Source organism: Myotis yumanensis, unplaced genomic scaffold, assembly GCF_028538775.1.
Source record: "Myotis yumanensis isolate MYYU_CA2020_CCGP unplaced genomic scaffold, mMyoYum1.0.hap1 SCAF_1, whole genome shotgun sequence".
NCBI classification, from domain to species: domain Eukaryota; kingdom Metazoa; phylum Chordata; class Mammalia; order Chiroptera; family Vespertilionidae; genus Myotis; species Myotis yumanensis.
Window position 1 is genome coordinate 218,340,825 of NW_027223752.1, and position 22,314 is coordinate 218,363,138.

Below are 22,314 nucleotides of genomic sequence, written 5' to 3' on the forward strand. Positions count from 1 at the left end.
CTCTGTTCTCTACTTGCCATCCTTACTATCATGGTCTTACATTAGTTCATCACCATTTCTTCCATGACTCCTTCCTTAGCCCTTATTTTACTGTGAAGTTCATCTCTTTCTAATTTATCCTTATAGGCTGTTACAGTGAGTGATATGGCTAACAAAATTTGTTTATGTAAGCTGCCTGGTCAAAATTTACTGATGGTTTGTCATTACTTAGAGGATAAAAGAAAAGCTACGTATAAACTAACCAGATGCCTATTTCTCTCAGTGATGGCCATGCTCATTGCAACAGTACCAGCGGCTGAGAGCTTTTCTGTTTGCTCATGCACTAAGGACCTCTGATTTGAATCTCTGTCTTGATCTCTACATCATGAAATGCCACATTCTTTTGACAAATCTTGACAGAGAGCCCCACCTATGACAATGTCACAGAGACCTTTGGTAGACCTAAACAAAGCCTTCAAAGCCCTCCATAAGCCTTTCCCCAACTTATTTCCAATCTGATTTTTTCCACATCTTCTTCTCAGGCCACAGAGGTTGTTTCCTGAAACACCTGTACTTTGCTACTTCAGAGTTTCAGCTCATTCCATTGCTTGGTGTGGAATCCACTGCCTCTTTCTCTCTTCCCCTTTGGAACCTGAATATTTTCTACATCTGTCTTGTTTTGTGACATGTCCCCAGGCCACCTCAGACCACAGGAATCACTCCCTTCTCTGAAAGGCCCTAGCACTTACCATCTTGGTCATTCATTTGCAATTAGTCATCAGTTCCTGTCTTGCCATATTACTGTATTGTTGCACTATCTCTTGCATTGTTTTATAATTTTTCAAGTGTTTACGCTTTCTTTCCTGAACTGGATTGAAACTTCCTTGAAAGCTTGGACTTTGACCTGTACCACTATTATTTTTAGGCTCTACATAATATCTCATATCAAATAGGCACTTAGTTAGTACTTGTTAATTGGCATGTTGACTGGTAAATCTACCAAAAAAAGGAAATAGTTGGAATTTATGAACTAAAAAATTGTTTGAACTGATGAACATCATTGTTTACTTTTAAATGTTGCAATTTTAAAAGAGTAATACAAGTATCAAACACTTTTTTTTGTTTTCTCAGATAGGCAAGGATATATGTACTTTTTTGATAAATGAATTATTGAAAGCCATATGACAACATAATGCTCAATTTCTGGTTTAGTTATACTGCCTGTTCAGCAGAGCAAACCTTCCCCTTCATGGACAGAGGGTGAAGGAGGAAGAAGGAAAAAGAGGAATGATAAGGGACAGAGAAGGAAGAGGGGTGAAACAAGGGAAAGAGGAATAGTCAAGGGAATTGATAGGAGGAGAGGGGAGAGGGAAAAAGAAAATGGAGGAAGAAGATGAAAAGGAAGGAGGTGGGAAGGAGAAGGGAAAGATTCTCTTCTAATTACATTGGTGGGTAAAACACTTTCTTAAAAAAAGTGAGGTTCCTATTTCTGACTGAACCAGTTTTGCTCATTTTCACATGTCACATACAATGTAAAGTCAATTTTCAGTGACATAGTCAAAATTGGGTCTTTCAAGGTCATTCTGGTGACTTAGAGGAAAGTTAGACTGCTGGCCTGGAGGATATCAAGGAAGAGCAAGGAGAGCCAAACTGGAACACTGGAAAGGGTGATAAGGTTTTTAAAATTTTTCACAGGATAAAAAAATATTGACATGCTCTCTTTACTTACCAAGACTCTTGTGACTCCCCGCCACCGTTGGTAGGGGGTTTAGCATGAAGCAACATATATGTTATTGGAATTAAGTCTAGTGTGGAAAGCATGAAACTAAGTTACAGAAAACTTTAAAATCACCAGTTACTAGTAGTCCACTATTCCCCCTCCATACATGCACTGGTGGGGTCCCTTGGCCTGGCCTGCAGGAATAGGGCCAAAACCAATCTCTGGGTCCGGGGTGCGAGTGAAGCAGATTTGGGGGCCGACAGTGCCCCAGCAGCAACCTAACCCAGGGTCAATTCTGTAAGGAATTGGGCTCTCTTCTCTACTGGCTGGAGCATCGGCCCCCTGGTGGTTATTGCGCATCATAGCTACCAGGTGAACAGTCGAACAGGCGAATAGGCGAATGGTCAGAACCAGTGGTTCTCAACTTTCCTAATGCCGCGACCCTTTAATACAGTTCCTCATGTTGTGGTGACCCCGATTTCATTGTTACAAATTGAGTATAATTTAAGCATAGTGATTAATCACAAAAACAATATGTAATTATATATGTGTTTTCCGATGGTCTTAGGCGACCCCTGTGAAAGGGTCGTTCGACCCCCAAAGGGATCGCGACCCGCAGGTTGAGAACCGCTGGCTTAGGCTTTTTTATATAGAGATGTACTTTTTCTAATCTGCTTTCTTCATTTCATTTCATTTCATTTCATTTTATTCTTGAACCTTAAGATAATTTTGTAAATTATGACAACTACGCACCCTAAGTAGAATTGAAGTGCCTATGAATGTAAAAATTTCAATAGCTTAGAATCTTCTCATTTATTTAGTCAAGATTGTTCTTTAGTATTTCATGTAATTACCAAAAAAAAAAAAAAATTATACAGAAGAAAAATCATGCCCAGCAGGGCATCCCACCACTGCTTCACCACTTGGCTGCGAACCATGCCAAGTGGTGAGGCAGCTGTAGTTCTGATGAAATGAATGTCGCACTAGCCTCTGCAAGCTTCCTCCCTCTGACAGAGAGAGTTCTTTAATGTGGTGAGAAAGTAAGTGTTGAGGCAGTATCATTATTTACTAGAAATCACATGTCATGAGTTCAGTTTTTAAAAAAAGGAAGTTCAGCCCAAGCAAAACTTGGTCAGCAGGAGGCTTACGGAAATGTGTAGGTGAGGTCTGTCTGCAGCCTCCCACAGGCTTCGGCAGAAACAGCCACCAGGCCTGGAGCCCTTCTCTCCGTCAGGAAGAGTAAAGGACAGTCACAACTCAAGCACAAATGACCAGATGGCACAGACAGGCCCCTGTGTGACATTATTTCAGAAGCTCACACACTGCTTCCTTCCACCCCCCCAAAAAATTGTGGAGAGTTTTGAAATTTGCTTCTGCCAAAGCACACATAGACACAGTGTGAACTGAGTTCACGCGAGTATTTTGTCAAAGGAGGAAGTTAGAAGCACAACTTTGGGAAGATTTAGAGACAAATCATTGTTCTTTGCAGCCATACATCTTCACATATATGGATTTGGAGACCATTTTCAGGAGATCTTATTGAAATGTGAACTGTCACCAGGACCCTCTTTTTCTGTCACACCTCATCACCTCTCTCTGTCCATCACACGCGCATTTGCCCTGATGGTCTTCTAGCCGGGACCAGAAGCTCACGCCTAGTGCCATCTTGGTATTTGCTGTTCTCCTCACTGCTGTGCTCTCCTGGCCACACAGGCCAGTGCGCTTCTTTCACTGTTGCTTCTCAGCACAGAAGACCCCTCCACAATGAAGTCCTCAGTGGCCACCCCATCTGTGATAATCACTGCCAATTCTGTCAACACCTGATGCTAATTTATTTTCCTACTTGACACTTCCAACATTCCCCTTCCCACTTTGGTATTAAAATGCAAGTTCTTTCTATGAATTCATTCATTCAACAAACATTTTTTGAGCACCTAGCATATGCTAGGCACTGTTCCAGGTCTTTGTGATTTACAGCGAACAAAACACATACAGGGACCTGCCCTCAAGGAACTTATGTCCTTGTTGTAGAGTGGAGGATTTTCTAAATAAACATAATAAATGAAGACATACATGTTTGAAAGTAATGATGCTAGAGGAAAGAATAGATCAGAGGAAGTTAAGGAGGATCAGCAGGTCAGGTTGTGTGGGTAGGAGGAGATGGCAATAAAATGTAGAATCAGGGGTGGTCTCAGAGAAAAGGTGACATCTGAGCAAAGAGTTGAAGGAGGTGATTCTGTTAGCCATTCAGGTATCTGATTGATGGAAGAACATTCCAGACAGGGGAAACCACTAACACAAAGACCTAAAGCATGTGTGGAAATTTCCAGTAACAGTAAGAAAGTCATTGTGGCCAGAGTTCAGTAAGTGAAGAGGGTAGGAAAGAAGGTCCTAGAGTCAGGAGGGGCCAAGTTCATACAGAATCATTCTCTCTGGGTGAAACCAGGAGCCATTCAGGGTGGAGTAAAGGCAAGAAATGATCTGACTGACAGTTTGAAGAAACACTCTGAGTTAAGAATAGTCTGCAAAGAGGCCAGGGAAGAACGAGACCATATATACAGGAATAGCATGTATGTCTTCCTCATGGGATACAAGCAGTGTTTATCAAATTAACATATGAATAAATACACTATGGTGGCTGAAGCATAAAATACACAGAGATCCTCATGAGCATGAAGTAACAGGTGGTAAGTTTTCACATCTTTGGGAATCAGATGTAGTATATTAGCATAATATCGTATGTTTATGTGTCATATGAATATGTTTGTGTTTAGATCTAAATACATACATATAAACATTTTCTGCCTGTCTTCTGTGTGGAAAGCACTTTTAATTTTGACAAATGACTTCACTTAATTTATGCTACATGTATAAATGTATGTATAATATAGTAGTGACTAATGCCAAGCTCTATATAAAAAGGCTACATTCATTTCCTCAAAAACAGCCCATTCTAATATTGTCTAGCTGAGTTTGATTTTTTTAAATTTTGAACTTTATGGAAGAAATCTGTTCTTTTAAAAATAATGGTCATAGTTTCAGTTCCCACTTAGGTATATTAGTTTAAAAAGATGGGAAACATTTCCACAGCCACAGGTTCTTCTTCAATCACAAGAACTGTTGTAAAGACTGTGTTTGAGCATAAGAAAGAGTGATGCTGACTGGCCCTATGCAAACGCCCCTGGAAGAGGAGGTCAGGACAGGGGCACATTGGCAGTAGATACACATATGAAAGGCAGCAGATATTTAAAATATACTATTTTTAAATACGTCCCTATAGTTTCAATAACCAACATCCAGGTTGGACAATTTTAAGGTTTGAAGAAATTGTTTGACTCAGCTAGTCATTCCCAAATGGTTGTCAAGCACATGTATGTGTATGTGGCACTGATGGTACAAAGTGAACAGGACAACGGAAGTACCTGCCCAGTCAATTGCTCTCATTCTCATCTGAGGTAATGTTACCCTCAAAAAAAGAAAATTTGCTCGTGGGCAAGATAAAAAAAAAAAAGCTTACTCTTTTAATGTGTAAAACATATATGTATCTTATAAAATATGCATATTATATGAAATATGTATATATGTATGTATTCTATATGTATATATACACATAGTACATAAACAGACACACATAATATCTGTGATATGAAAATATAATGGGGAAGACTGGTTAGGGAAAAAGTTGTCTAAAATGATTCTTTAGGGTGGCAAAAACAAACAAAAAAGATTGAGAAACATTAGTCTACTGGGAAGCCAGTGATTATAGTGAAATATGGTAATTACAGCGATAGGGAAAATACAGGATGTTATGGGAACACCGGACTAGGCATGGAGGAGGTCAGGGAAGGCTTCCTGGGAGAAGCCACACCTCAGCAGAGGTGTGAGGGGTGACCACTAGGAATTGCTCAGGCAAGGAGGTAGGGAATGCGGTACTAGAATCAAAATAGAGGCAGAGCTTAGGCAAAAGACCTGGACAATCACTAACATAGACTTGAATTGAAACAAATCTATATAAATCCCTAAATTAGCTAGCTTGGCTAATTTAGCTAATTAATTCATGACATCAGATAGGCCACAGAGAAAACACTGCAAACCGAAAGCTATATCTGTGGTCACATTTTGGACCTCAAACTTGTCCTCGCTTACATCATGGCCGTTTGTTCCATTGTCGGCCATCATCACAGTGAGGCCCTCACTACCTCCTGGTAGAGAAGTCTGAAAGCCCTCTTACTTGTCTCCCTCTGGTCACCCCGTAGCAGCAGAGCCACATAGTGATCTTAGGAAGTAATGTGCTAAATCGAGCTATTGGGAGACGCCCTGATGTGTCATTCCTCTGCTCTCAAATCTTTGTGTGAATCCAAATCAATGCCTTAGCCCTCGAATTCAGCATTTTTGCAGTCAGACTCTAAACCGCTGATCTAAGGCAGTTCAAGACCCTTTAACACCCAAGGGAGGGGAATGTCTGTATAAGGCTCACAAGATCATTTGTTCTGGCCCTGCCAAGGCATGTGGGGTGAGTTAGTTAAATGTCTGACCAAATAGATCAGGCTAATTTGTAAGTTGATAATTTCGTGTGGCCCGTGGATGATGTTCTAAATATCCAAATGGCTCTTGGCAGAAAAAAGGTCCCCCACCCTTGCAAGTCAAGTTCTTAAACTTTTAGGGGTAGGCGAGGGCTTACACTCATGAAGCTTTCTCAAGGAGCAAAGGCGAATAGAAAATAAATGGACACAAATAAATCTAATAATTTCAATTAGGGGTAAGTGTTAAAAAGGTAATGGGTTAAAGCGATTTTAGATCTGGGGGTGGGGACATCAGGCTAAGAAAGTGATATCTGAGCTGAGACCTGAATGTTAACCAGCCATGTGGCTGAGAGAGGACAGCCCCAAACATAGGAAGCAGCAAGTGGGAAGGCCCTGGGTGGAAATGAAAGTGAAAAGAGAGAAAACTGAGAGTGGGTACACACCTGAAAGGCTATACTGTTCTTAACATACACTTTTCAGTATCAGTAGCTTAATAGACTCTGCCACCCTACACATACTTGCCAGGACCTGCAGGACCTTCCCAGAAACTAGTAAGTAAAGTGTTAATGTCTCTAAGGATCCCACACTTCTGCGTAAGTGGCTATTTTCAGTTTGAATGAGCAGAACCCATGTCGTATCATTTGTTACCTAATTTTAATATCATCTGCACACTAAACATAGTATACATGATATTGTCATATAAATTCAAGGGTGAACCTGGCCATACTAAAATCCATCTCTAAGAATCCTAGGTTTATCTGCCAAAGAGGCATCAGCACGCAGGTTTCTGGGTTAGCATCCCAGCTCTGACACTTACCTAGCTATGGGACCGTGGGCAAGTTACCTAAAATTTCCATGCCTCAGTTTCCTATAAAATGAGAACAGTGAAAATGGCTCCTAAGATCTTTGTGAGAATTTAATTATATTGTGTTTTAAAGCTTTTGGAAGATTTTTAACTCATTAAAAATATTATGATGGTTATTATATGGCTTATGAATTCCTGTTAAGCTATGCCTACCATCCCCACTTAAATTCATTCCACTTCCTCATCCTAGCATACTTTTTCTCCATTTCCAAAGGCCAAATTTCTACGAACTTACATGGTTCAGATAAAATGCCACAACCACCATGAAATTTCTGATTTCAGCCTCCAAGAAGGCCAGTTCCCTTCTGAGCAACTATTACTACTGCTATTTATGCCATAGCTTCATCTGTTACTCCCTTACAAGGTGATTTGTATACTTGTTTTGCAAACCCACTAGATTGTAAATCACTTACAGCAGTGCTGTCCCATAGAAATATAGCTTCAGACACATAAGTAATTTTATTTATTTTATTTTAGTCACATACATTTTTAAAAAAACAGATGAGATTAATTTAATAATGTATTTTATTTAACCAAAGTATTACAGTATTAGGTAACTAACATAAATTATTAATGAAATATTTTACATTTCTTTGTACTGAGTCTTTGAAATCCAGTATGTCTTTCACACATACAGCACATCTCAATTCGGACGAGCCATATTTCAAGTGCTCCATGGGCATATGTGGATAGTGGCTACCACTCAGGACAAAGCAGCTTTAGGGCATAAAGTACCCTCTCTAGCTCTGTATTTGTCATCCTGTCTAACATGACACATTCCCTATTTCCAAAGTTCCATGAATATTTGTCAAAGTAATTACTTTACTGATTTATTTAACATCATTACAAAATCTAACCTGATAGAAAATATATTCCTGCTAGTCATAACACAAAAAAGAAAAAAACATGGAAAAATAATCTTGGCATCTTTAAAGAATAAGTTTGTTCTTCCTCTAGAGTGATAAAACAACTTTTTCAGTTATTTTCTCATTAATAGTGTTGTTTAGAAGTACTAAGCCATGGATCACTAAAAGAAATAGTATGTATGGTAATAAAATTTTTTTTTGTTTGATACATTTGGAGAAACAATTCAATCCTACTTTTCTGATAAGAGTAAGAATCCTCCTATCTAATAATAGAGAAACATGGTAATTAACCATAACTTCGCTACCCTTCCCATTGGTTAATCAGCAAGATATGCAAATTAATAGCCAGCCAAGATGGCGGCTAATTTGCATATGTCAGCCCCAAGCCACGGACTGAGGCTTTAGGCCTGGGTCACGGAGGAGCCAGCCAGCGATCTTGAGCCAGCAATCCTTGATGGCGGTGGCGGCAGGGAGCAGGGGGTGCCCCAGCCCAGGCCTAAAGCCTCTGGTGGAGGCTTTAGGCCTGGGCCGGGGCAGAGCCAGCAAGCGATCCTTGATGGCGGCTGCGGCGGAGAACCTGGCGGAGCCAGCAAGCAATTGGCGGCAGGGAGCTGGGGGTGCCCCGGTCCAGGCCTAAAGCCTCGGCCTGAGGCTTTAGGCCTGGGCCGGGGCAGAGCCAGCCAGCGATCAGCAGCAGGGAACTGGGGGTGTCCAGGCCTTGGCCTAAAGCCTCCGCCAGAGGCTTTAGGCTTGGGCCGGGGAGGTGCCAGCCAGGGATCATTGATGGCTGCAGCCACGGGGAACTGGGGCGGAGCCAGCCAGCGATCCTTGATGGAGGTGGCAGCGGCTGCGGGGAGCTGGGGGTGCCCCGGCTAAGGCCTAAAACCTTGGCCTGAGGCTTTAGCCTTGGGCCAGGGAGGAGCCAGCCAGCGATCATTGAGCCAGCGATCGTTGATGGCACCCCGGCGGGGAGCTGGGGGTGCCCCGGCCCAGGCCTAACACCTCAGCCTGAGGCTTTAGGCTTGGGCCAGGGAGGAGCCAGCCAGCGATTGTTGATGGTGGTGGCGGTGGGGAGGGGAGCTGGGGGTGCTCCGGCCCAGGGCTAATGACTAGCCAGAGGCGTTAGGCCTGGACAGGGGCCAAACCGGCAATTGGTGTGAACTACAGAGGCAACACCTTTTCTGACTGCTGATTGGGTTAAGCTCCCTGTATGCCACTGGTAATATTCTTAGTAACTTGGGTAATGAGAGTCCAAATAGGTGATCTAGGGTTTTTTTTACCACACTCCTGAAGAAAAAAAGGAAGGTCTGCTGCTGGAGGGTTAAGAAATGTCATATCCTGCCCTAGCTGGTTTGGCTCAGTGGGTAATGCCTCGGCCTGCCCAACGCAGATTCTGGGTTCAATTCTGACCAAGGGCATGTACCTAGGTTGCAGGTTCCTCCCTGACCCGGGCCCAGGTCAGGGCTCATGCAGGAGGCAACCAATCAAAGTGTTCCTCTCACTTTGATGTTTCTCTCTGTCTTTCCCTTTCTGTTCCACATTCTCTAAAAATCAATGGAAACATATCCTCAGGTGAGGAGAAAGAAAGAAAGAAAGAAAGATCATATCCTATGAAAGACACTTCTTGAAAATGCCTAAAGAAAGTTGTCATTTTTTCATGGTAAAGGTACTGGAGTCCGTGTTGATGAAAACACCTTGGTGGCTGCTGTGACTGGCAGTGGCTGCAACAGTGCGGTGATGGGGTTGGTGCCTTCCCCTGATCAGCCTGGTCGACTCCCAAAAAGGGAGGCCAGACTGTGGCTTAGGCCCGCTCCCCAAAGGGAGCAGGGAGCAGGTAGTAGGACATCCCCTAGGGCTCCCAGTATGTGATAGGGGGCAAGCTGGGCTGAGGGATCCCCCCCCTCCAGTGCACAAATTTTTGTGCACCGGGCCTCTAGTCCTATCTAATAATAGAGAAACATGGTAATTAGCCATACCTCCACTACCCTTCCCATTGGCTAATCAGGGCGATATGCAAATTAACTGCCAACCAAGATGGCGGCCGGCAACCAGGCAGCTCGAAGCGAACAAGAGGCTTGCTTGCTTCAGTGACGGAGGAAGCCAACGTTCCCCGCCTGCCGCTGACGGCCTCTGAGCTTGCAGTTTAAGAAACATTGTTACAAATATAGAAGCTAAACAAAACCCCAGAAACCTGCTTTCAGCCAGCTGGGCCTCAGAGCTGAGGTTGAAACAGTGTTTCGATTATAGAACCCAAACAAACCAGATACCTGCTTTCAGCAGCCACGGTCTCAGAGATGGAGCCAAGCCTCAGAGAGAAAGCTGGCTCTCAGTTCCAGTGACAGCCATAGAAGTTAAATAAATCCAAGAATAAAAAAAAAAAAAGAAAAAAAGGAGAAGTTTGGAGCTTCAGTCGCCCGCCAGCCTGAAAACAGCCCTCAGCCCCTCACCCAGACTGGCCAGGCACCCCAGTGGGGACCCCCATCCTGAAGGGAGTGTGATCAGCTGGAAACAGCAATCATCACTTACCCAGGCTGGCCAGGCACCCCAGTGGGGACCCCCACCCTGAAGGGGGTGTGACCAGCTGCAAACAGCCATCATCCCCTCATCCAGGCTGGCCAGGCACCCAAGTGGGACCCCCACCCTGATCCAGGACACCCTTCAGGGCAAACCATCCGGCCCCCACCCGTGCACCAGGCCTCTATCCTATATAGTAAAAGGGTAATATGCCTCCCTGCACCGGAATCAGCTGAGCCGCGAGGCCTCCCGAACCTGGGATCAGCAGAGCCACGAGGCCTCACGCCCTGGGATCAGTGGAGCTGCAAGGCCTCCCGGCACCGGGATCAGCAGAGCCACGAGGCCTCCTGGCACTGGGATCAGTGGAGCAGCGAGGCCTCACTGCTCGTGTCAAGCGGAGCCGCAAGGCCTCCCAGCACTGGGATCAGTGGAGCCACGAGGCCTCCTGGCCCCTGGAGCAGCGTGACGGGGCAGATCCCAAACCCCCTGATCACCCTGCGGCTCTGTGTGTGACAGGGGGTGGGGCCACAACCTCCCTATCCGCCCTGCTCTGTTCATGACAGGGGAAGGCACCCCAACCCCCTGATCGGCCCTGCTCTGTGCCTGATAGGGAGGAGCTCCCCAACCCCCTGATCAGCCCTGCTCTGTATGTGACAGGGTGCGGCGCCCCAACCCCCCCCATGGGCCCTGTTCTGTGTGTGATGGGGTGGAACCGCAACTTCCCCATCGGCCCTGCCCTGAGTGTGTTGGGGGGAGTGCCCCAACCCCCTGATCGGCCCTGCTCTGTGGGTGACAGGGGTCGGCGCCCCAACCCCCTGATCAGCCCTGCTCTGTGGGTGACAGGGTGTGGCACCCCAACCTCCTGATCCGCCCTGCTCTGTGTGTGACAGGGGGAGGTGCCCCAACTCCCCTATCGGCCCTACTCTATGTGTGACAGGGGGCAGCGCCCCAACCCCCCGATCAGCCCTGCTCTGTGCGTGACAGGGGGTGGTGCGGCAACCTCCCCATCGACCCTGCCTTGAGTGTGACAGGGGGCGGCGCCCCAATCCCCCAATCAGCCCTGCTCTGAGCCTGACCAGGGGCTGCACCTAGGGATTGGGCATGCCCTCTGCCACCTGGGATCGGGCCTAAGCCAGCAGGTCGTTATCTCCTGAGGGGTCCCAGACTGTGAAAGGGCACAAGTGAGGCTGAGGGACACCCCCCCACCAGTGCACAAATTTTTGTGCGCCGGACCTCTAGTCCTATATAATAAAAGGCTAATATGTAAATCGACTGAACAGCAGAATGACCAGTTGCTAAGATGCGCACTTTCCACTAGGTGGCAGACGCTCAATGCAGGAGCTGCCCCCTGGTGATCAGTGCATTCCCCTGCTCAGCCAGAAGCCGGGCTCATGGCTGGAGAGCACAGTGGCGATGGCAGGAGCCTCTCCTGCCTCCACGGCAGCACTAAGGATGTCTGACTGATGGCTTAGGCCCACAGGGAGCAGGCCTAAGCCATCAGTCAGACATCCCTGAGGGCTCCAGACTGTGAGAGGGAGTAGGCCAGGCTGAATTTTGTGCACCAGGCCTCTAGTTTTAAATAAGAGTAATTAACTCTTTAAAAAAAATGTGCAGGATTTGGTAAATCTTGGTGAAAATATTTCGATGTCATTTCCATGCTCACCACATGATTTTTCCTCAAAGGGTTGTACTCCAAAATATATCCAATGTTTTCATAATGATCTCCCAGTCACTCAAATGCAGTTACAGAAACTGAATGACATGATTTCCATAGTCATTAACTACATGCTGTCAGGATCAACTCAACTTGAATTGTTCCTGTTAGAAAGTTTATATGAAAGTGGGAACCCTGGTATGCATTCTACACTCTAAAATTGTTGCTACCCACTTCTTCCTTATCAACTTTATTGTTACCTTTCCTTTTAACTTCAAGTATCCGTGTGCAGAAGTTTTGATTGTGCTAGAGCATTACAAATAATTAACAAAATATGGTCATTAGGGAAGTAAAAGAACTCACCTTTGGTAGTCTCAATGGTAATTTACACACTGGCAACTGATAATGGTTTTCATTAAGTATGAGAGATTGGTCCAAGTTGTGGATTGTCTTTTGTTTAGGTAGTTTGTAAACTACAACAGTGCCCTTATAATGAGAGCAGCTGTAGTTGCCAAATTCATCCACCTCTTTGATTTGGAGTTCCAGCCTGGGTTTTCTTTGTAAATGAAAAATAAGCTTGTAGTCTTTTCCATAATCCTTCCCATTGCCTACATAGAAGTAAAATGCACTTGTTATTAGTAAGATATACCAATTTGTCTTAAATTTTAAAAATCCAAATAATCATATAATTCTTTAATGCACTTAAAGCGTTTTTGGTGTCATTACCTCTTGTCAAAATATATCCTGACAAAGCAGCAGCAATAGACCCTGAGACTGTGTAAATTACTCAAAAGATTTCTTATCTGTAATTAGACCAAGGAATCTCCACCTGCTTCTAGGTCTAATAATCTTTCATTTTCTATTACATTTTGCTATACCAAGAAACAATTAGAAATAGTCAGCTCACCCTGTGTTTAAAAAATTATTTTTACCTTTCAAGAATTGTTATTTTTTTCCTTTCCCCTTTCTATATCATAGTGCACACTATCATGACCTCGTAGTGACACTCCAGATCCGGTGCCACTTAGCAACCTGTGGCTTTTTAAATTAAAGTTACAATTAATTAAAGTTAAAATGCAATTCCTTAGTCACTCTAACCACATTTCAAATATTCATTAGCCAAAATTGTCCAGTAGCTACATTACTGGGCAGTGCAGAGGTAAAATATTTCCACCATCGCAGAAATAGGCAGTGCTGTTTGAAAACTTCTACATGAAATGGTTATTAGAGTCACATTTGTGGAATTTCTATTAAAACCTGGTGAATTCCCCCAAACAATGATATGCCAAAGTCTTCACATTGCACACTGAAAATAATGAAGCTTTAGTAAACATAACCTTTCACCCATGGGGGTTTTACCATGACAATCAGGATTATTTTGCTTCATCACAGCAACCATAAACAGACACTACCATGTTCCCTAAGGCAATGTCTGCATTACCCTTAGCCAGGTATAATGCAGCAGTTATAATATGTTTTTGCCATAAAGATATAGATCCCAATCCAGCCTCTACTACTTTCGTACGCTGTCATATTTATCCAGTTCTTTCACATCCCTGAGCTTCTTCGAGCTTTACTTAACATTCTTATGTTTAAAAGGGGAGAAATAAAACTTACCTCCTAGGTTTGTTCTGGGAATAAAGAGAGATAATATGGATAAAAAATATTTGGCACAGGGCCTTGCATATAATGTGCTCAATAAATGATAGCAAATGATAAGAAGCAGAATTTTTCATTGTTTTGGATTTGTATGACAAAAGTAGCCCCCTTAAATTTGGTCTGCCCATTTCCCAGCACCTTCTGGATTTTGTAAGTACTGGGGGCTTCCATGTCATTCAGTAAAAAGCTTATGTGCTGAATTGACACCTCTGACCTAGACAATGCACACTATGGCTTGTGTGCAGAATGCCAAAGGTCAATATAAAGACCAAGGGACGTTCCTATCTATTTTTCTCTTAGACATTAAATAAAATCCATGTCTCATGGTCCTCACTCAAAGAAGTCATCTCTATTTTACATAATGAATATAGAGATTTTGACATTTCTCAGAGAGCAGTCATCTAAATGTACTAAAGTTTTAAACACTTAATTGCACAATGCTATTGTGTTAAGTCCTTTCAAACGTTTTTGTCTTCATTCTTCCAACAAATACTCAATACACTCCTTCTGTCAGGCACCGTCCTAGGGGATTGAATGGTGCTTGATAACAAGACACACCCTCCCTTCGTGAGACTGTAGTCAGAGAAACTGTCAATGACCAACAATTAAATGAATAAGTAGAAGATTGCATCTATGGCGAGGTCCACAAAAAAAAAAGAAGCACATAGACTCTGAAGAAGTAAAATAAGGACTGGAAAGAAGGCATCTCTGAACACAATCATCAAGGTGAGAGATGAAGATGCAGGCGGAGATAGTTGCAGGTAGGGGTGGGATGGGTGGGGAGGAGAACCCTAGGCAGACAGCCTCTGACTTCATGAGATTCGCAGAAAGGACCCAGGCCCTGATGCAAAGATGAATACAATTCCTTACTCCTGGCTTCTCTTAAACAGAGAAAAAACAAAAAAGCAGTGAGACTCCAGAACTGAACATGGGTTTCTAGAAAAGACAAAGCAGAACTGATTCTGGCATCCTGCCTGACTCATTTTCTTTGAGTGAAGATGAGCTCTTCTCTGTTCCTCATTCAGGGGGAATTGCACACACAATGGCTATCTTCAGGAACTCTTGTTTTAGCATATGCTCCCTGGCATTACAGGCAAAAGTACGCTCAGTGCCACTGCCCATAAGAAGCACAGTAACTCACTCCTGTTTAGGGCAGTAGGTAAACACAGCTGCTGTCCCAAGTATTACAGGAAAATCATTTGCATCATTCATTTGGGTGGGCCACTTCCAGTTTTTGACTCTCTATTCTTAGAGAGATTGTCCCACGGTGGACACCATGATTCCTGCTCCGGCTGCCAAGTAGGAAGAAGCGTTTCTTCCACCCTTCCTTCCTCCCCCTCTTCTCCTCCCTTTTCCCTTTTCTGACATCCTTGACACTCTCTAAGTCCTGGCAGCTGAATCAGATGGCTGAGACTCTGCATGTGAGAGTGGAAGAGATATTTCAAATTGGGACACTTTGGTTCTCACTTACATCAGAAACATCAGAAAAACAACAGCCTCGCCTTCAAGCTGCATCATTTTTGATGCAACAAAGAGCCCATGGGGCTTGCAGTAATTTCCAGAATCAGAGAGAAAAATAGGCAGCATTAAAAATCAACGGGATCTATATTAATTTACAAGTCAACAGAGAATATTACTCCAAGTCATGTCTATTACAAGACTGCTGGCCCAGAAACCTATCCCTGCGTTCTCCCTCACACCTCATCTTTTTTTTTTTTTTTTTAAATATTTTTTTATTGAGTTCAGAGAGGCTGGGAGAGGGAGAGAGAGATAGAATCATCAATGATGAGAATAATTGATCAGCTGCCTCCTGCATGCCCCCTACTGGGGATTGAGCCCGCAACCCAGGCATGTGTCCTTGATCAGAATTGAACCCGGGACCATTCATTCTGCAGGCTGACACTCTATCCACGGAGCCAAACCAGTTAGAGCTCACACCTCATTTTTATATGCATACCTCTTAGATTCTATTCCACCTCAAAGAGAGGAGTTAGAGAAGAGAAGGGGTTGAATTAATAAATAAATAAAAATTTCTGTGATGGCAGCTCCCCCTGAATCTTTTTCTCTTCTCTTACTCAGCTGTTTTCTCTGTTCTCCTTTTCCTTCCTTTTCTCATTCTCTTCATTTCCTTTTCTCTCTTCTTTCTCATTGATTCCCTCACTTCTCCCACCTCTCCTGCCCCCTCTCAGATTCACTCACCCTGTTTGTTTTTTCTCAGCATCATCACATTTGTTGAAAGCCTTTGATGAACTAGGACACAGCATAAGCATATGAATGAAACATAAGTAAACAATTAAATAAGTAAAATAATTCCAACTTGTGGCAAGATTTATAGTGGAAACAAAAAGCACTAGATTAAAAAAACAAAACACTAGGTAAATATGAGGATCAGACTGGAGAGCATTATGCTAAGTGAAACAAGCCAGTCAATGAAGGAAAAATACCACATGATCTCACTCTTTCATGGATAATTAAGACCATTACAAACTTTTGAACAATAGTAGATACAGAGGCAGAGCTGCCTCAAACTGACTGTCGGACTGCAGTGGGAAGACCAGGGAGGGTTGGGGGACTGGAGGGAGGGGAGTAAGAGATCAACCGAAGGACTTGTATGCATCCATATAACCATAACTAATGGACATAAGACACTGGGGGGTAAGGGAGGGCAGGGGCTTGTTAAGGGTGGGGGGGAAAAAAGGACACTTATGTAATACCCTTTGTAATACTTTTAGCGAAAAAAAAAAATTAAAAAAAAAAATATGAGGATCAGCAGGAAGCAGGGGTATGTCACCAGATCAGAGGTTCCAGACCACTTTTGTGCCATGAACCCTTTTGGACTTTGGTGAAACCTGTTGATTCCTTCTCAGAGCAGTCTTTTAAATATGTAAAATAAAATAAGTGGAATTATAAATAAGACAGTTGTACTGGAATATAGTTCTATCCACATATCTCTTAGGAGTCTGTTGACCCCAGGTTAGATTGTAAGACAACCAGATTTGGGTATTATTTTAAGTGGAATAGGAGGTATCATAAGGTTTTAATCACGAGAGTAATAAAGTATTATTTATAAGAGGTCACTGTTGTCACAATATGGAAATGGATTTCCTGTGACTAATAGTGGAGAAAGAGGAGTATTTAGGAGGCAACTGCTTTGGTGTAGGAAAGAGATGACCCTAGCATGGACTCAGAGAGTAATCATAGAGAAGACGATTTCTAAGAGTGTCCCTTAGAGTCTGCCCACAAAGGAGAATGCCTCCCCTAAAAAGCAAAGGAAGAGACTGGAAAGAAAGAAGTAAATGAGTTTCTTTCTCTCCCTGCTCTTCAGAAGCCCCTCAGTCCTCAGAAGTTTTCCTAGGGATACAAGTTGAGCAAACTCCTTCCAAAGTCTGTGGCTGATAGCCTGTAGAACATGCAAAAAAGATGTCTTTATACTTACTTGATGCAAATATGTTTCCAGTAAACCTTAAAAGAAGTTGTTCTCCTTCTTTCACCTGGAAATGGCGAGACGGCTCTGGAGGACCACTGCAGGCTTCCAAGCGCAAGTTCCTAAGCTCCTGGTTTAGATCTTTAGAAGGCACCACTGAGATAACCACTCGGTGTGGACTGTCTTTCTGGTGATACAGTACAATGCAGGCACTGGTGCTGAGCATGGCTTCCTCTAAAGATTTCACAAAAGAAACCAAATGGCTATTGTCCACAATGGAGGACAGGTGGACCACAATAAACCTGCATGGGAGAGAAGAGGCATGACCGAAGGGAAACATACAGTCTCAAAAATATCACTGATGACTAATAACACCCACAAAAGGAGCCATTGTCATCTAAATTTCCTTTAAAATCAAGCATTATTTTAAAAAAATTTTTAATATACCTTTATTGATTTCAGAGAGGAAGGGAGAGGGAGAGAGAGATAGAAACATCAATGATAAGAGAGAATCATTGATTGGCTGCCTCCTGCACACCCCCCACTGGGGCCCTTGACCAGAATGGAACCTGGGACCCTTCAGTCCATGGTTCTATCCACTGAGCCAAACCGGCTAGGGCAAAATCAAGCATTCTGATGACCAACTGGTTAGATTCATGAATGACTTTAATGAAACTCTGGACAGTCAGGAAACTAGCTCAAATCAAACCAAATTCTACAACAGATGTTCTTAAACAAAGAAATTTTATAGTCTCAGCTCAGCTCTAAATATGGCAGCTTATTTTAAATTATGTTTTAATTAGCATTACTAATAAGTATTTCAAAATATAGAAGAGAATGATGATCAAAATAATCTATTTACTAGCAATAAGATTCAGAATATGTATATCATCAGTAACTAGGGGTTGAAATATTCCTCTCTGTTAGGTGTTGTAAGGATTATTATGATGGTTTGAATTATTATGAGTTGAATTGTGTCCCCTCTACCCAAACCCATATGTTGAAATCCTAAAACCCAGTACCTCAGAATGTGACCTTATTTGGAGGTAGGGTCTACAGAGGTGAAGTTAATGTGAGGTCATTAAGATGGGCCCCAATCTGATATGACTGGTGCCATAAAAAGAGGAATTTGGGGCACAAAGATATGCATACAGAATCAATGCCTGGTGGACATAACAACAGCAATCTACAAGCCAAAGAGAAAGCCCTGGAACGGGTCCTTCTTTCACAGTCCTCAAAAGGAATGCACCTTGCTAACAACACCTTGACTTTGGACTTCTAGCATCCAGAACTAAGGCGATAAATTTCTGTTGTTTAAGTTTCCCAGTTTTTTTGCTACTTTATTCTGGGAGCCTAGCAAATTAATACAGACCCCCAACCCTTGGTTGGATCATCCATCATCCAGCCCTTCTCCAGGGAACTGCCCGGCAGGAACCCTCAATCCAAAGCAGCCCCACTCCCAGAGACAAGGACTGACTGACACAGGGGTGGAAAGCCAGACACCTTGGTAGTCACACTGCAAAGCCTCGTTGTTTCTTTTATTCCCTTGCAGGATTCACCTGAGGGCCCTTTTTCAATAAATCATTTGCATTTACATCTTAGACTCGAACCTGACCCAAGACAGTTGTAGACACAAGCTGTTCCATTATGAAGTAAAGTCTGTCTTTGGACATATGATTGCCCTCTCTTTATGAATGTCTACTTCTCATCAACCTTACAGTGGTCTAAAGCTCTTCTCATAATGAGCTGTCTAGAAAGCATGGAAATGAGAAAGCAAAATGAGGACACTGAAATAACAAATTCAGTTTATAAATACATAGTTATGAGATGAGCATACTATTAACAGTTAATTACTATCGTCATGGAATTTCAGAAATGAAGGTGCTATTTTAAAACTATTTTGGAGTTAGAAGCAACCTGTAAAAATAAATCTAAGTTATGAGTGGTTTCCAAAAGCAGTTATTAAACTATCATAAATGAAATTACAGATAGCATATTCATGTCAGCTCTGGTTTGCATTTTAGCATTTTAAGCACACCCTAAGGGACTATTCATACTCCTATCTGAAGAATAAAAACGTAATCCTATGATCCCATTTTTGTAAAACCAATAATAAATCATTGGGATAGAACATCATCAGCTTTTATTGTTTACTATTGTATTACCTCTCTAAGTGTTCATGCAATTCAAATGATATCAAGCCACTCTGCATGGTTCTCACCACAACACCATCAAGCCCAAACCAACCACTGTCTCGGCTTCTGAATCCCAGTAATTTCAAAGATTCACAGGCATTGTTCCCGGGTTTTCTTATAGAAGCACTTTTTGTCCTATGTAATGATAGCAGAAGAGAAATTGGTAAAATCTACATAGCACAAATCGTAGTTAGTGCATTTATGTTTTTCATTAAGTGAATAATTTAATAACAATTCATTAAGTATATACTATGTGCCACTAATTATGCTGTGCACCTTGAATATAAAGATAAGAAACATATCACCCTTTCTCTACAGAACCTCATAGTATTACAATATTATTCCATTACAGAACAAAGTAATCCATGTGGTAATTCAGGTCATCAGTGCACGGTGGTTCAGCAGCAGAAGGAAGGTGCTCAGGAAAGCTTGCTAAGTGAAAATACTGATATTCCTGGTATTCGACATGAGTTTTGGAGATTGAGAAGCATTTTACTACTGGCAAAAGAGTTAAGAGAACAGCCCCCAAAACATTAATAAACTCTCTGATGTAAACTTGGATGCTTTAGGATAGTAGAGTAGTAGTATAGCATGAAAGGTAAGACCACAGACTCTGAACAAGACTGCCTACTTTCAGTAACTGCATGACCATTGGCGAGTTTTGTTTTTTTAAAAATCTCTCTGTATCTCAGTTTTCTTATCTATAATATGAGACGAATCATAGTATCTGCATTATAGGATTCAATAAGTTAATATTTAAAACACTTATAATTGCAGTAACCATAAGTGGTGTTAATATTTGCATCCTAATTCCTACAGTAGTCATAGCCAATTAGCTTTCTGTACAATTCTTCTTGCTTAACTGACCCCACCCAAAAGCCCTGAAAGAAGCAGTGATATGTACTATGTGATACTTTCCCCCCAACCAGAACTGATTTGACTAACAGAAGACCAGTTTCCAACACCCAGTGAATTTGATTCTTTTTCTTTGGAATTTGACTAAAAGGTCTAGAGATTGTAAGTTGTCATTGTCCTTTGATTGTCATGCCCTGGGCTATGAAAGTGAACGAGCAGAGAGATCATTATAAAAGAAAATGGAAGGGCAGATGCTAAGGAAGAAGAGGAGAAAAATGAAAATGAAAAAAGTCAGCATAGTCCTAGAGATGGAGAAAACAGAGATTACCTATGGTAGCCTTACAATAGATGCCTTTTTTTTGAATTCACTTAAATGGATATCTGTTCTTCACAACCAAAGGAAGAAAACCCTTGATACTGAACATCTTGCAGGAAAAATAAAACCCCCAATCTAATGATGCTGCAACTACAATGAAAAGAACAGTTCTAGCTAGGTACTAAAAATGAAAACCCAAGTGTGACTCATACATCTTTATTTTTTAATAGAATTAGTTATGGGTTTAAAACTAACTTAGTGTCATAGGTTGCGCTATTTATGACCTATAAATTAGCAACTGAACTAGATTTAAAATGTCTACTGTGAAAACTTTAGACTGTGTTGATCCTTCAGGGGTCAACCAGATTAGAATCAGGAGGATGGAGAGAAAATGACATTTAGTTTTTGGCTTTTGGTTTATAACTCTTCATGTTAATAATTTACTAGCATAGGAAAATACACTCATACTGAATCCAAAACTTTGGTCATTTACTAGAAACTCACTTAATTAAATGTGATCTTGGGTTTTTTGTTTTGTTTTCTGATGGCAACTCTTACTTTTTTCTACCAATAGACTAAATTTTTTTGTGAGGACATATAGGGTCTCAATTGTAGTGGGGCTGACTGTGCTCCCAGGTCTAGGTGGGTATATAACTTGAGCCAAATAGTGCATTAGGCATTTATTAATGCTGTTTGGCAAAAAAAAAAAAAAAAAAAAATTAAATTTTCCCATTCTGAGTACATGGTAAGGGTTGTACTTCCTTGTCTCCAGTGGTTGAGCATGGCTTGTGACGATTCTGTCTGGTTAATGAATAGTGAATAAAGGAAGTATATGTCACTCTGAGGTGAGGCATATGGTTGCTAATGTGGGTCCAGCCAAACTCTTTCTTCTGCCACCATGACAGCAGCAGACAGTGGTTGCCCTTTAGGGTGAGTCCGGGGGTGAGGATGACTAAGAAGCACCCTGCCTCTGATGGCCACAGAGCCTGTGAGAGACATAAGGACTGTTGTTATAGCCATTGGGTTATTAGGTTTTTGCTTATCATGCCATAACCTAGGCTAACCTGCCCTGTATATTAGATCTTCCTATGGGCCCAGTGGTCTGTTCAGTGATGGGTTTGTGACAGATTTATATTTAGAATAACACTCTAGATCTTTATATTTAATGCGGGGGAGAAGAACTTCCTCTTTTCCACTGATCTTGGGATTATGAAGATGTAGCCACATTGCAGTATAAAGGTTGAGCATGACAGAGAATGGAATTGGCACAGGGAAGACAGAGAAGTGAGACATTGAGCTCATTCTGGTTCAAGAAATACATAAAGATAAATATAATCCCAGATTTTTAATTATATTCATCAAAGAATTCTATTTTAAAAAATCTTTATTTTTTTCTACCACTTAAAATCAAGAGTCCTTAATAATATAAAAATCAAATTTAGACTTCAACTTTCCAGTTTTCTTGCGATATAATTGACACATAACATTGTGTAAGTTACAGGTGTACAATGTGATGATTTGATGCATGCATTTATTGTGAAATGACTACCACAATAAAGTTAGTTAACACATCCATCACCCCAAATTTAGACTTAACTACTATAGATAGAATTCATATTGAAATTCAATGATTTGGTGGCATTCTTACTTATCCCAGCTGTTCTTAACTCTACAAATAAATGCTTCCATTTATATATGGGTGTGGCAAATGCAGGTTTACAGTTGTGAGTATACAAAACATAAT

The 22,314-nt window shown here is 42.1% G+C and overlaps 1 protein-coding gene across 2 annotated transcripts in view; it reads right to left on the reverse strand.

Annotated features, from left to right (window-relative positions):
• Positions 1 to 22,314, reverse strand: part of DTHD1 (death domain containing 1) — a 61,969-nt gene that overhangs the window by 14,446 nt on the left and 25,209 nt on the right. Inside the window, exons 6-8 of one of the 2 annotated variants that reach the window (XM_070410781.1) lie at positions 19,370 to 19,534; positions 17,217 to 17,506; positions 12,485 to 12,729 (exon numbers count right to left, since the gene is read on the reverse strand). In XM_070410781.1, the coding sequence (XP_070266882.1) occupies positions 12,485 to 12,729; positions 17,217 to 17,506; positions 19,370 to 19,534 (700 nt within the window). The remainder of the gene's footprint in view (positions 1 to 12,484; positions 12,730 to 17,216; positions 17,507 to 19,369; positions 19,535 to 22,314) is intronic. The other variant, XM_070410792.1, reaches the window with a different exon arrangement.